At 34.7% G+C, this 14598-nt stretch overlaps 1 protein-coding gene across 1 annotated transcript; it reads left to right on the forward strand.

Annotated features, from left to right (window-relative positions):
* The first annotated feature begins 1367 nt into the window (after window positions 1-1367).
* LOC107570392 (zinc finger protein 429-like) lies at window positions 1368-13684 on the forward strand. Its single transcript, XM_016256622.1, has 4 exons — window positions 1368-1454; window positions 6659-6727; window positions 11949-13119; window positions 13666-13684. Exons 2-4 carry the CDS (start codon window positions 6694-6696, stop codon window positions 13682-13684), a joined length of 1224 nt encoding a protein of 407 aa, XP_016112108.1. The 5' UTR covers window positions 1368-1454; window positions 6659-6693.
* Window positions 13685-14598: the final 914 nt, after the last annotated feature.

Consider the following 14598-nt stretch of genomic DNA (forward strand, 5'->3'; position numbering starts at 1 on the left):
TTCTCGTAATAATGACTTAGTATCTCGTAATAATGAGAAACTTTCTCATAATAATGAGAAACTTTCTCGTAATAATGACTTATTTTCTCGTAATAATGAGAAACTTTCTCATAATAATGACTTAGTATCTCGTAATAATGAGAAACTTTCTCGTAATAATGACTTATTTTCTCGTAATAATGAGAAACTTTCTCATAATAATGACTTAGTATCTCGTAATAATGAGAAACTTTCTTGTAATAATGACTTAGTTTCTCGTAATAATGAGAAACTTTCTCGTAATAATGACTTATTTTCTCGTAATAATGAGAAACTTTCTCATAATAATGACTTAGTATCTCGTAATAATGAGAAACTTTCTTGTAATAATGACTTAGTTTCTCGTAATAATGAGAAACTTTCTCGTAATAATGACTTATTTTCTCGTAATAATGAGAAACTTTCTCATAATAATGACTTAGTATCTCGTAATAATGAGAAACTTTCTCATAATAATGACTTAGTATCTCGTAATAATGAGAAACTTTCTCATAATAATGACTTAGTATCTCGTAATAATGAGAAACTTTCTCGTAATAATGACTTATTTTCTCGTAATAATGACTTAGTATCTCGTAATAATGAGAAACTTTCTCGTAATAATGACTTATTTTCTCGTAATAATGACTTAGTATCTCGTAATAATGAGAAACTTTCTCGTAATAATGACTTATTTTCTCGTAATAATGACTTAGTATCTCGTAATAATGAGAAACTTTCTCGTAATAATGACTTATTTTCTCGTAATAATGACTTAGTATCTCGTAATAATGAGAAACTTTCGTAATAATTTTCGTAATAATCGTAATAATGATTTAGCCTAATCCACAAAAAAAAAGAAAAAAAAAAGACTTACTCAAGGCATGCGCAACGCAAGAGTGACAGCACGCTAGCGCCATCTGTTGGTCAAAGCCATGCATGAACTTTAAATTGAAGGTGATAATTGTGTTAAATACATTCTATTATTAATCCCTCATGACATTTAAAATTGAAAATATTTTTATTTTTAAACCTAATAGCAGTTACCCTTGCTGGACCCTGTTTTGTCCCATGTCTCAAGATGAATGTCTTGAGTCTGTGAGGACTTACAGTTGTGGTTATGTTAGCCTATTTTGTTCTGTTATGATGCTTGAAATGCAAAAAAAAAAAAAAAAGTATAATACATTTTTTTTTTTAAATCTGCTGTCGATCTCGCCGCGCTGCGATGACGTCATCACTAGCGCGCGTTGCTTACTCGGTGTTGACTTCTGAGGCGAGGTGAGCAGTTGGTGGTGTTTCGCTATATTCAGAGTATTAGTAAAATACTCCTTACACTGTTTGTTCATGAAACTATATGCGAGGTCTTGTTTTCATCGAGTACTGCGCGGTTTGTGTGTTTGCTGACTTAAACACTCGGAACAGCAGGCAACACGCATGTGAGGAAAACAGGCTCAATTCTTTAAGACCCGAGTGCTTTTGTGTTTGTGTGAATGATTGTTTAGATGTTCGCGAGAGGGATGCGAGTTGTTGCTGCGATTGTATTTAAAACGATATTTTGAGATTTATCGTTACGTTTTGAGGTTGATCTTGGCACATCAAATTTGATATAGTTATTTAACAGGGTTAAAATTAAGAACAGACGCCGCTAAATACTTAATAGTGAGTAACTTGGGACATTTTAAATCTATAATATGAACACACATTTCTGTTTAAAGAAGATTTTATGATCACTCAGTTTCTGCACATAAAACTATAAGATGTTAATAATTTAATTACTTTTATTGCTATGAATGTTTTTATTAGAAAATCAAACTATGGTTAGATATTGTGTGCCTCTAGTGTATTTATAGTTGTTCATGAAGATGGGAGTCATCGCTTTTTTAATTCTTATATTCAGAAGAAATTACATTATATTCCTTTCAATATTTCTAGACCGTTATATTTTAATACAGGAGGCAAAATTATATATATGCCATATGGGCAATAGAAATACAAAACAGAAATGACCGTTATATTTTAATACAGGAGGCAAAGTTATATATATGCCATATGGGCAATAGAAATACAAAACAAATGACCGTTATATTTTAATACAGGAGGCAAAATTATATATATGCCATATGGGCAATAGAAATACAAAACAGAAATGACCGTTATATTTTAATACAGGAGGCAAAATTATATATATATGCCATATGGACAATAGAAATACAAAACAGAAATGACCGTTATATTTTAATACAGGAGGCAAAGTTATATATATGCCATATGGACAATAGAAATACAAAACAGAAATTACCGTTATATTTGAATACAGGAGGCAAAATTATATATATGCCATATGGACAATAGAAATACAAAACAGAAATGACCGTTATATTTTAATACAGGAGGCAAAGTTATATATATGCCATATGGGCAATAGAAATACGAAACAGAAATGACCGTTATATTTTAATACAGGAGGCAAAGTTATATATATGCCATATGGGCAATAGAAATACGAAACAGAAATGACCGTTATATTTTAATACAGGAGGCAAAGTTATATATATGCCATATGGGCAATAGAAATACGAAACAGAAATGACCGTTATATTTTAATACAGGAGGCAAAGTTATATATATGCCATATGGGCAATAGAAATACGAAACAGAAATGACCGTTATATTTTAATACAGGAGGCAAAGTTATATATATGCCATATGGGCAATAGAAATACGAAACAGAAATGACCGTTATATTTTAATACAGGAGGCAAAGTTATATATATGCCATATGGGCAATAGAAATACGAAACAGAAATGACCGTTATATTTTAATACAGGAGGCAAAGTTATATATATGCCATATGGGCAATAGAAATACGAAACAGAAATGACCGTTATATTTTAATACAGGAGGCAAAGTTATATATATGCCATATGGGCAATAGAAATACGAAACAGAAATGACCGTTATATTTTAATACAGGAGGCAAAGTTATATATATGCCATATGGGCAATAGAAATACGAAACAGAAATGACCGTTATATTTTAATACAGGAGGCAAAGTTATATATATGCCATATGGGCAATAGAAATACGAAACAGAAATGACCGTTATATTTTAATACAGGAGGCAAAGTTATATATATGCCATATGGGCAATAGAAATACGAAACAGAAATGACCGTTATATTTTAATACAGGAGGCAAAGTTATATATATGCCATATGGGCAATAGAAATACGAAACAGAAATGACCGTTATATTTTAATACAGGAGGCAAAGTTATATATATGCCATATGGGCAATAGAAATACGAAACAGAAATGACCGTTATATTTTAATACAGGAGGCAAAGTTATATATATGCCATATGGGCAATAGAAATACGAAACAGAAATGACCGTTATATTTTAATACAGGAGGCAAAGTTATATATATGCCATATGGGCAATAGAAATACGAAACAGAAATGACCGTTATATTTTAATACAGGAGGCAAAGTTATATATATGCCATATGGGCAATAGAAATACGAAACAGAAATGACCGTTATATTTTAATACAGGAGGCAAAGTTATATATATGCCATATGGGCAATAGAAATACGAAACAGAAATGACCGTTATATTTTAATACAGGAGGCAAAATTATATATATGCCATATGGACAATAGAAATACAAAACAGAAATGCATAGAATGTAAATTACCGCATTGTTACTGAATGAGCGTTTTAAATTGATGTGCTTTTTGTGTCGACACTGTTATTAGGGCTGCCACTAACGACCATTTTTATTTCGATTAATCTATCGACTAATTTATCGATTAATTTAAACTAAACGATTAATTTCCCTCAAAAAAATCAACAATTTTACTTAAGAATATTTTATTAAACTATATTTCATTAAACCAAATGAAATCCAAAAGTGAAGTGCAACATAAAGTGCAAGAAGCAAGTGTCCATCTCGTAGGGCTGGACGATATGGCCAAAATTTATATCACGATATATTTCTTAATTTCGGTCAATACAATATAATTCCGATATCAATATGAACACTTTATCTGAAATAGAAATCTTTTGTAACATTATAAATGCCTTTATCGTCTCTTTTGATCAATTTTAAGCATACTTGCTAAATAAAAGTATTAATTTCTATAATTTCTTTCCAAAACAATAATAAAAATTGTACTGAATGGAATAGTGTATAATGTTACAAAAGCTTTTTATTTCAGATAAATGCTGATATTTGGATCTTTCTATTCATCAAAGAATCCTGAAAAAAAAATTTACTCAACTGTTTTAAATATCAATAATCAGCAAATCAGCATATTAGAATGATTTCTGAAGCATCATGTGACACTGAAGACTGGAGTAATGATGCTGAAAATTTAGCTATGTATGATCACAGGAATAAATTACATTTTAAAATCTATTCAAATAGAAAGCAATTTTAAATAGTAAAAATATTTCAACATTTTACTGTTTTTGCTGTACTTTGGATCAAATAAATGCAGCCTTGGTGAGCAGAAGAGAATTCTTAAAAAAAACAAAAAACAACAACATTAAATATCTTACTGTTCAAAAGCTTTTGACTGGTAGTGTCGGCTGATTATTCTTATAGATTGAAACAATTATGTAAGTTATTTGTTATTTTATATTAGGCATAGCGTATTTTTATTTGTTTTGTTAATAAACGTTCTCTGTTTTATATATATGCTAAAGTGAGTTTGACGTTGTATTTTGTTGTGGCATTCAAGCAATTGACGCCGAACTGCTGCTATTTCGAACGGCGCTTTTAAGCTATTTAAAAGCGAAGGTAACCGAGGAAAAGAGGGGAAATTCAAACAAGCTAAAAATGAACAACTGCTTTACGCCGAATTGCTGCTATTTGAAAGTGAAAGTAAAATGCGCACGCAGCTTTTACAAGCTATTTAAAAGAGAAGGAAAAGAGGGAAGGTATTACCGGTGTTGTTACGCGTTGATTAACCAGTAGGAACATTTTCTCACCGTCACAACCCTAATGTGCAGTATTTCTTTTCTCATTTATTTTTTTTAATAAAATCAATTAATTGGAGATGCTTTTGATTATTAAAATTTAATGGAACCATTAAAGTGGAATCCAGAAAATAATGGAAAACCGAATTTGGTAAAGATAAAACTAAAACTCAATTAATTAGACAGGCTTTTTGATTAATAAAATTGAATTTAACCATTAAAACAGAGTATAGAAAAATGAATTTGGAAATAAAACTGATTTCATAGTGCCCTATAATTATAATATTTTTTTTTTGTGGTAATAAAAATAGATGTAAATGAGCAATAGCCTTTAAAATTACTTAAAATACATATATAATAGCAGTGAGGAAATAATTAATTCAAATAAAGTATCAAAAGCAAGAAATCATATGGTTTTATTGAACAAAATTGTTAAAATACATAGAGCTGATGTACATCACGCATTACAACAAAGGCCTGCAGAGGGTGCCAACGGCCTGACGATTGTTTTTACACATTGCTGTGCGATCTAATACTTGTTTAATATTGACCAAGCACCATTTCATTCAAATATCCACTTAATCTTTAATATCTGGCCATTTTTTTAGGACAGAAATGCTATAGCCACTGTAGTTAAAAGAATATGTGGACATCAAAACGTTTAAACTCTGAGTGAGGGTTTGAGCTTTTATTTTGAAACCGCGATGTATTCTCCTGTGTTTGCGTAGATTTATAAATTATTTACTTTACAAATCTGATGAAATGGCGCATGTTGCGTTCCCAGATGCACATATAAATGATAACAGTTCCTGTGGAACTACTGTGAACGGAGCCGCGTACTTAACCTACACGCATGTAAATAATGAAAGAGCATATACTGTATTAGCCTTGGAAAACAGACTAATAATGTGTTTTATGGATTCTCGTCTGTGAAATGCACCACTTCCGGTATTTTGCCGGTTAGTCGACGCAAGCAAAATGAAGTCGAGGATTTAAAAAAATCAAATAGTCGAATAAAATCGACGAAAAGCCCTACTTTTAATAGTAATATAATGATTTACAAAGAGGCAACACTTTGTATTTGTTAGGCTCTGGTCTCTCCAAAGATTCAAAGAATTCCTCACTCTTAAAAAAAAATTAAAATAAAAAAACCTCAGTAACTGATTTACAGCTGATTTTGACAAATTTGCTTCTTCCACAACAACATGCAGAGATGGAGTTTGAGATGCTCCACATATAAATGATAACAGTTCCTGTGGAACTACTGTGAATGGAGCCACGTACTTAACCTACACGCATGTAAATAATGAAAGCGCATATACTGTATTAGCCTTGGAAAACAGACTAATAATGTGTTTTATGGATTCTCGTCCGTGAAATGCACCACTTCCGGTATTTTGCCGGTTAGTCGACGCAAGCAAAATGAAGTCGAGGATTTAAAAAAATCAAATAGTCGAATAAAATCGACGAATCGCGACAGCCCTACTTTTAATAGTAATATAATGATGTCTAAAGAGGCAACACTTTGTATTTGTTAGGCTCTGGTCTCTCCAAAGATTCAAAGAATTCCTCACTCTTAAAAAAAAATTAAAATAAAAAAACCTCAGTAACTGATTTACAGCTGATTTTGACAAATTTGCTTCTTCCACACAGACGTTCAGTGACGCTGCTCCCACAAACCCTGCAGAATGAACTGCTCTGAAGATACTGAAGAACAAAAAGGTTGGTTTTTATTCTTAATGCTTCTTTAATACTGCTGAAGGTGATAAAGCTTCAAGGTAAGCAGCTCGACTAACGTTGTTAAGGACACGGAAAGCACAAGTCTCTGTAGTTCATTTTCACTAAGAGACATCGAAATCTGTTCAAACCGTGCTCGTACAGCCGAAATCCCTATTCGTAGTCGGTGTAATTTGAACAAGCTGGATCCAGGTCCAGCACCTCCGAATTCCGATAACCTCATTTGGTGGATCCCCCCTCCTCATGCACCAATGAAAGATGTTCGTGTCAGGGTTATTATAGTTTTGTATTTTTAAATTCGTTTTTATTTTATTTTATTTTATTTTATTTCACTTTCAATTTTCTTTTATTAGTTTCATTAATAATTTGGTTAATTTTAGTTTAGTTTTTACTTTGTGATTTTAGATTTAGACAGATGTATAGCCTTAGTTTTTATACAGTTCAGTTTCAGTTTTAATTAAAGTTTAGCAGCATTAACAGAACACTTCCAGGTGGGGCACAGCACCGGAGCGGCATTACTATGAAGCTAAGTTAATTTAGAGTTAGAATAACTTGTTGATGGGTCAATGACGTGTGACTCCTAAAGTTACTGTCCGATTGCATTTTTTTCAGTTAAAAATGGGTTTAAATGCATAAAAAAACATGCCATATATATGAAGGACCTCTCCCATGTATGAACTCACTTTAACTTTTCAAAAAACATTAGTAAACCGTGCTCGTACAGCTGAAATCCCTATTCGTAGTCGGTGTAATTTGAACAAGCTGGATCCAGGTCCAGCACCTCCGAATTCCGATAACCTCATTTGGTGGATCCCCCCTCCTCATGCACCAATGAAAGATGTTCGTGTCAGGGTTATTATAGTTTTGTATTTTTTAATTCGTTTTTATTTTAATATCACTTTCAATTTTCTTTTATTAGTTTCATTAATAATTTGGTTAATTTTAGTTTAGTTTTTACTTTGTGATTTTAGATTTAGACAGATGTATAGCCTTAGTTTTTATACAGTTCAGTTTCAGTTTTAATTAAAGTTTAGCAGAATTAACAGAACACTTCCAGGTGGGGCACAGCACCGGAGCGGCATTACTATGAAGCTAAGTTAATTTAGAGTTAGAATAACTTGTTGATGGGTCAATGACGTGTGACTCCTAAAGTTACTGTCCGATTGCATTTTTTTCAGTTAAAAATGGGTTTAAATGCATAAAAAAACATGCCATATATATGAAGGACCTCTCCCATGTATGAACTCACTTTAACTTTTCAAAAAACATTAGTTATTTGTCATTTTTCTGTTATTCAAAATGTCAAAATATCATGTGGTGCGACTGTCCGGCCATAACTTTTTTTTTGTAAACATCTTTGAAATTACCCTAAATTTATTAAAATAAATTTTATGCACTATTTGGCACGATTTCCAAAAGTGTTTTGTAATCCTGAGTGGTGTCAATATCACATGCAAAACACCCTCATGTAGCCAAGGCTACTTCAATAAATGTCATCAAAATGAATAAAACTATCCGGACATAAATGACTTTCGCTACTGGTGACGTCTGATGAGTTTTAAAGCCCGACACGCGCTTCTGAAAGGCAAGATTATAGCCTAGTGTGAGAGACAGCATGGGGGAGACACAGGTGGACCAAGTGTATAGTGTAATCTAGGGGTGCCTAACCCTGTTCCTGAAGGTCTACCTTCCTGCAGAGTTCAGTTCCAACCCTGATCAAACACACCTGTCTGTAATGATCAAGTGTTCTTCAGATCCTAATAAGTTGGTTCAGTTGTGTTTGATCAGGGCTTTAGCTGATCTTTGCAGGAAGGTAGATCTCCAGGAACAGGCTTGGGCACCCCTGGTGTAATCTATTAGATAGGCCCATGTACATCCACGTACATCCAAACACGTAGGCCTACATACACATACATCCCCCCCCCAAAAAACATGGTTTTGGACCAAAACCGTGTTTTGTTTTTGTAGCCAGGTAGCCTAGATATTTAGTGTTTATCATTTATAACGCTACGAACAGTGTTTAATTTGTAAATTGCGAGGTCCCGGAATAAAGCGGGGTGACGGATCCGGCAAGTGAACAGAGGATGGAGAGGTAATGGAGCATTCGCGCAATCATTAATGGTGCTTTTCCACTGCGTGGCACGACTCGGCTAGGCACGGTTCAGTACGGCACGGCTCCGTTTGCGTTTCCACTGCAGTTTAGTATCGCTTTAGAGTGGGTGGGATTATTCACATGTCGTTATAGTTGCGCCACCTCTACTGCCGCGACTCCTGAAAAACTTTTTCATTCCACGTCGCCCCATCAAGCTCTCGCTGGATCCGCTCCTCTGCTATCAACGAGAGGAACGTCTGTACTTCCTCAACAGACAACGAAACAGCCACTTTTTGGTTGTTTAAAAAAAAGGTGCGCTCATTCGAAATAGGTGCGTTCGATCCTTCGCTGGCTGTGCTGATTTAAATCTAGCGGTTCTGTTGTGTTTGTGTTGCAAGTTCAGTGACGCAGGTAGAGACGATTCTCTCCGGCCAATCCGTGATCAGCAGAGTTTACATGTCACGTTTTGGCAACGATACGGTTCACTTGGAACCTCAACCGAGGTGGTTTTAAAAAAAGTACCAGGTACTGTACCCAGTGGAAACCCCCCCCAAAATTGAACCGTACCGTGCCGTACTATGCAGTGGAAAAGTGCCATTAGTGGACCCACTTAAATGATTACCAGCTTGCATCAGTTGCTTTTATAGTATGCACATATACTCTAAAAATCATGGTTATTTTATTGCAACATTGTTGTGTGTTTGGGTAGTTTTTATGTAACCCAGCTCCTGGTTCAGGAGAGTCGCAACAACCCAGTGTTTGTAATGAGTGCAGATATTTTGCATTCTCTTCAGGTGAGAGTAGTTCTCAGTGCAAATTTCATAGTGACCTTTTGTGGGAAGCTAGCTTGTTCTGTTAAGGTGGCCAATTCTGTGCTTGTATATTTTGACTGAATTTGAAAATATCATGTGGTGCGACCACTGCAGAGTGTATTCCATTATAGATATATGTCCCAAATTGGCAGTTTTTGTGCTTTTATATTTTCAATTGATGGTTTATATACATAAAATATCTTATTTTAGTATAATTTGGAATAGATGTTTATGCAATTTGGGTCATTTCAGACAGTTTGTTTATTCTTTGTACAATATGAGAAAAAATGCAAAAAAAAAAAGATTCAGAGCATGTAATTTTAGTTTGGTAATTATGCATTTATTAGTAATTTTATTATTTATTTGTTAATTACTATTTAAATCTATTCTGCCAGATTCCACTGCGAAGCACAGTAAAATAAACGCTCACCATAGGCAGCATGTTAATTCTGACTCTGCACTCTAGCACAAACTCCAGATGCCATTTTCTACTATAAGAAAGATGTTAATGTTGTTATCTCAGAACCTGAGCCAGCAACCTCCCCCTACTCTAAATGGACCTTTCGCAAAGACCTGCCCCCTTTAGTTACTGTTGCTACGTCCGACATATCATGGCACTTTTATGCCATACATCATGTTCTCACGCATTGAAAAATACATCACGGCGCAAAGAGGACACTGACAATGAGCTGACAGACAAGACAGAGCTGGTTACTTTTAGTATGAAACAAGTCTCAGAAAGTCTCAGTGTTCAAATATTTGTGGCTCTTTAACGTGTTGTGACAGATCGCTGTAGTGCCATCTCTTCATCTTTACTATTCTTAGCACAAAATAAACATGAATGAACATCCGAAGGTATCTTGTTTCAACTGTGAAAAGATGTCAATACACACCATGGTTCAAGTTCAAGTCCATCGACGTTAATCTACTCTACTGTCTGGTTTGTTTGTTGGACAAAAATGACGGATTCGGCATTATAATATGTCAGACTGCCTTCGAAAGGGTCAATTTGAGCAGCCAATATACAATAATTACTGAAATAACTGGGGCTAAAGAAATGCCTGCAGTTAATGCCACGTGCTGCGTTTTTCACACGTCTCTTTAAATAGATTTTTAATGATATAAGGTCTTTGTGTCATTTGGAGCGACCACTCATCATGTGGTGCGACCAATAATAGCAATAACTGTATTAAATTAAAATAAAATATCACATTTCTGTGGTTGAAATATGAATCACTGCTACAGTATGCTTAAGTGAATGGTATTTTTAAAACATTTTTCAGTTTTATACAATTTACAGGAAAAATAAGTCTGTTAACTACATTTAAGAAGGCAACTCTGAAATTATAGAACAAAAATAAGAGATCATTATCTACAAAAACTCAAATTAAATGCAAATACTTTGTTTTCTAAACACGTTAATTACTGAAAACATAAAAAAAAAAATTTAATCATGTTATGGAAATTATTTAATTATAATATGGTCGCACCACATGACATTTTTTAAGACTACGGCCAATTCATCTAGATGAAAAAACACTAAAATCACTTCATTTTAAATTTTAATATGAATTTGTGTATACAACATTCTTAATGTTTGAACAATTACAATAGATAAAAAATTGGCCTGTCGAAAATCCTTGTACGTCAATGACCCTGATATGAGTGCAATAATTCCAAAGAATGTCCTAAAGATGAACTAAAATCTCTGTCCTTTTGCCGCCCTGACCCTGCTGCCGCCCTAGGCTGCTTAGTTCGCCTAAATGCATGCGCCGGCCCTGGCTAAATGCTATGCCGAGGTCTACAAACATCACTCAAACATATCTGTCCTTACTGTCCAGATGAGTGAAGGCTAGATGGAGTGAGGTGGAATTAGCGACTTCTGTGGAGTGGTTAGGATGATATGCAAACTGCAGCAGGACCAGTGAGAGTAGCAGCAGGGTCTTGATGTGCCTCATAATGAACCGCCCAAAGCACTTCATGATGATAGGTGTGACTATGACGGGATGGTAGTCATTGAGGCTGGATATGGAAGACTTCTTTGGCAGCTGTGGATTCTCAGGGCGTTCTCCCTATAGAAACATGGGATTTGTGCCTGTAATGTTTTAAAAGTAATAATTTGAAGATCAATTTATCCCATTCATGGAAGGTTTCAGGGGTGTGTAATTTATAAAATTGCATCAAGATGATTTACTGCTTTCTGCTGTTATATTGAGGTTAATTTTTATCTCCTTTCACATTTCTGTTTTAATAAATAGTTTTTAAAAGTTAAAACATGAATTGTTTTTTACTTTTATTTCAGAGTTGATTGAAGAAAATAATGAGAATAAAGAATTGAGTGAAATTGAGGAGAAAAATAATGCCAAAACTGGAGAAAAACATTTGAGATGCTCTCAAACCAAACAGAAAGATTTAAAGAAAGGAGGAGCCCAGAAATCTGTCACCTGCACTCAGTGTGGAAAGAGCTTGACAAGCAAATATAGTCTTGATGTTCACATGAGAGTTCATACTGGAGAGAAACCATTCACATGTGATCAATGTGGGAAGACATTCAAACAATCAGCAAGCCTTAATAGACACATGAACATCCACACTGGAGAGAAACCAAACAAGTGTTCATACTGTGGCAAGAGATTCAGTCGGTCAGAAATCCTGAAAACACACGAGAGGATCCACACTGGAGAAAAACCGTACACATGTGATCAGTGCGGGAAGCGTTTTGCACAAAGAGGACACCTTACAGAGCATATGAACATCCACCCTGGAGAAAAACCTTACAAGTGTTCTCACTGTGACAAGAGATTCAATAAGTCAGGAATCCTGAAAAAACATGAAAGGATCCACACTGGAGAGAAACCGTACAAGTGTTCAGACTGCGACAAGAGATTTAATCGTTCAGCAAATCTGAAAGCACACAAGATTGTCCACACTGAAGAAAAACCATACACTTGTGATCAGTGCGGGAAAAGTTTTGCACAAAGAGGACACCTTACGACACATATGAGAGTTCATACTGGAGAGAAGCTGTTCACTTGTGATCAATGTGGCAAGAATTTCAAACAGTCATCTTATCTTAAAGGACACATGAACATCCACACTGGAGAGAAATTGTACGCATGTGATCAATGCGGAAAAACATTTTTGTGGGCTTCATACCTGAAGAAGCACCTGAAAGTTCATAGAAAGGAGAAGCCATATTCGTGTTCTTTATGCGAGAGGAGTTTTTCACGTCTAGCACATTTAAAAGAACATCAGAAAATACATACTGGTGTAAGAGAGTACATGTGCTTTGAGTGTGAAAAGACTTTTACTTCAGCCAACAGTTTAAAACTGCATGAGAGGATTCACTCCGGAGCAAAACCTTATGAGTGTTCACACTGCGACAAGCGATTCCGTTATCGAGAAAATCTGAAAACACACGAGAGGATCCACACCGGAGAGAAACCGTACAAGTGTTTACACTGCGACAAGAGATTCAGTCAGTCAATACATTTGAAAAGGCATGAGAGGATCCACACTGGAGAGAAACCGTATCACTGCACTGCATGTGGGAAGTGTTTCAATCGTTCATCTTCTCTACACAGTCATACAAAAAACAATCACAGTAAGTAGATAATCTTCAGATCCAGCACTTTCAGATCTGATGCCGCGTCCTCACCAAATGTGACACAATAATGCGTCAAGCAATAAAATATCATCTGGATAAATCTGTCCTAACCAGACATTACAAGTGACGTGACAAAAAAAACATCATCTGAAGTTTTCACACTGAATAAAGTTCATCATCTTCAAAACCAGCAGATTCAACTGTGAGATTCAGATCAACTCAAAGATGGAGTTTCCTCCCCAAAGAACAATGTCAAAACTTTTTTTAAATTTCATTTTGCTTTATGATTTAAATTATATTATTGTGCTTTCTTATTATGTTTTATTGTCTTATAATGCAAATGTATCACTTGTAGTTTGCTTACTCTTTCATGAAGGAAAGTAGAAGCTTTTTACAAACCGTTCTTGTTCAGGAAGCTGAAGAGGCTGTAACACTTTTAAGAGAGACTTGAGTAGGCCTGGGCAATAAAACGGTATTGATATTTATCGACGATACACCTTCGATATCGATAGAAAAAATGTTCGATATAGTGCATGATATAGGCACATGCTAAGAGTGACGCAGACAGCACACACAAACATGAACACATGCTGAAGTGAGTGCTGTGCCTGCCTGTGATGAGATTGTGAATAAAAAAATTAATATTAGTCGAATTTAAAATAAACATTTGCATTTGAATGCAAAAATAGTACAATCAGCGTCAGGGAGTGTCATCAGTGGAGCACGAGATGCAGTGATGATGATGTAAGTGACGTTGTTGAATTTTAATGTTTTATTAGTCTAGTGCAGAGCAGTTGCTGCGTTTTTCGTTCAAGATATTAGAGAAATATAGTAGCTCAATGCGTAGAAGATCTTGATTAGGTTAAAATTGAAACCAAGCCATTCACACAGAACACATATTCAGCAAATTTTTTAGATGGACAAATATGACTGCTGCACTCGTGTGTCACACAAGAGATGTATAGAAAGCATGCAAACGTAAAACAGTTTAAACTTTTAGAAAACGCATCACGAATTTGTGGAGGTTTATTCATTTTCACTGCGTCTCATATGTTTTTAAATGCAATCTGTGTGATGGGCGATTCGGCTCTTTGTATTAAGCAATGCATAATAGTAATGCTGTTTTGTTCATAATTTATGCAATTTACGAAATTATGTTTGATTTATAGGAGTTAATTTAGACGTAATGCATGTTATAATAGACAGTTATTTCCTTGCGTTGACATTGTGCTGCATTATTTTGCTCATTGCACCCTCCTGTGGCCTCGGGAAACAAGCTAAAAGTTTGCTTAGGACCCATTTAATCTGCATATAAAACATTAGAAATGAGATATTTGTTTAATTT

Source organism: Sinocyclocheilus grahami, unplaced genomic scaffold, assembly GCF_001515645.1.
Source record: "Sinocyclocheilus grahami isolate Dianchi unplaced genomic scaffold, SAMN03320097.WGS_v1.1 scaffold1452.1, whole genome shotgun sequence".
NCBI classification, from domain to species: domain Eukaryota; kingdom Metazoa; phylum Chordata; class Actinopteri; order Cypriniformes; family Cyprinidae; genus Sinocyclocheilus; species Sinocyclocheilus grahami.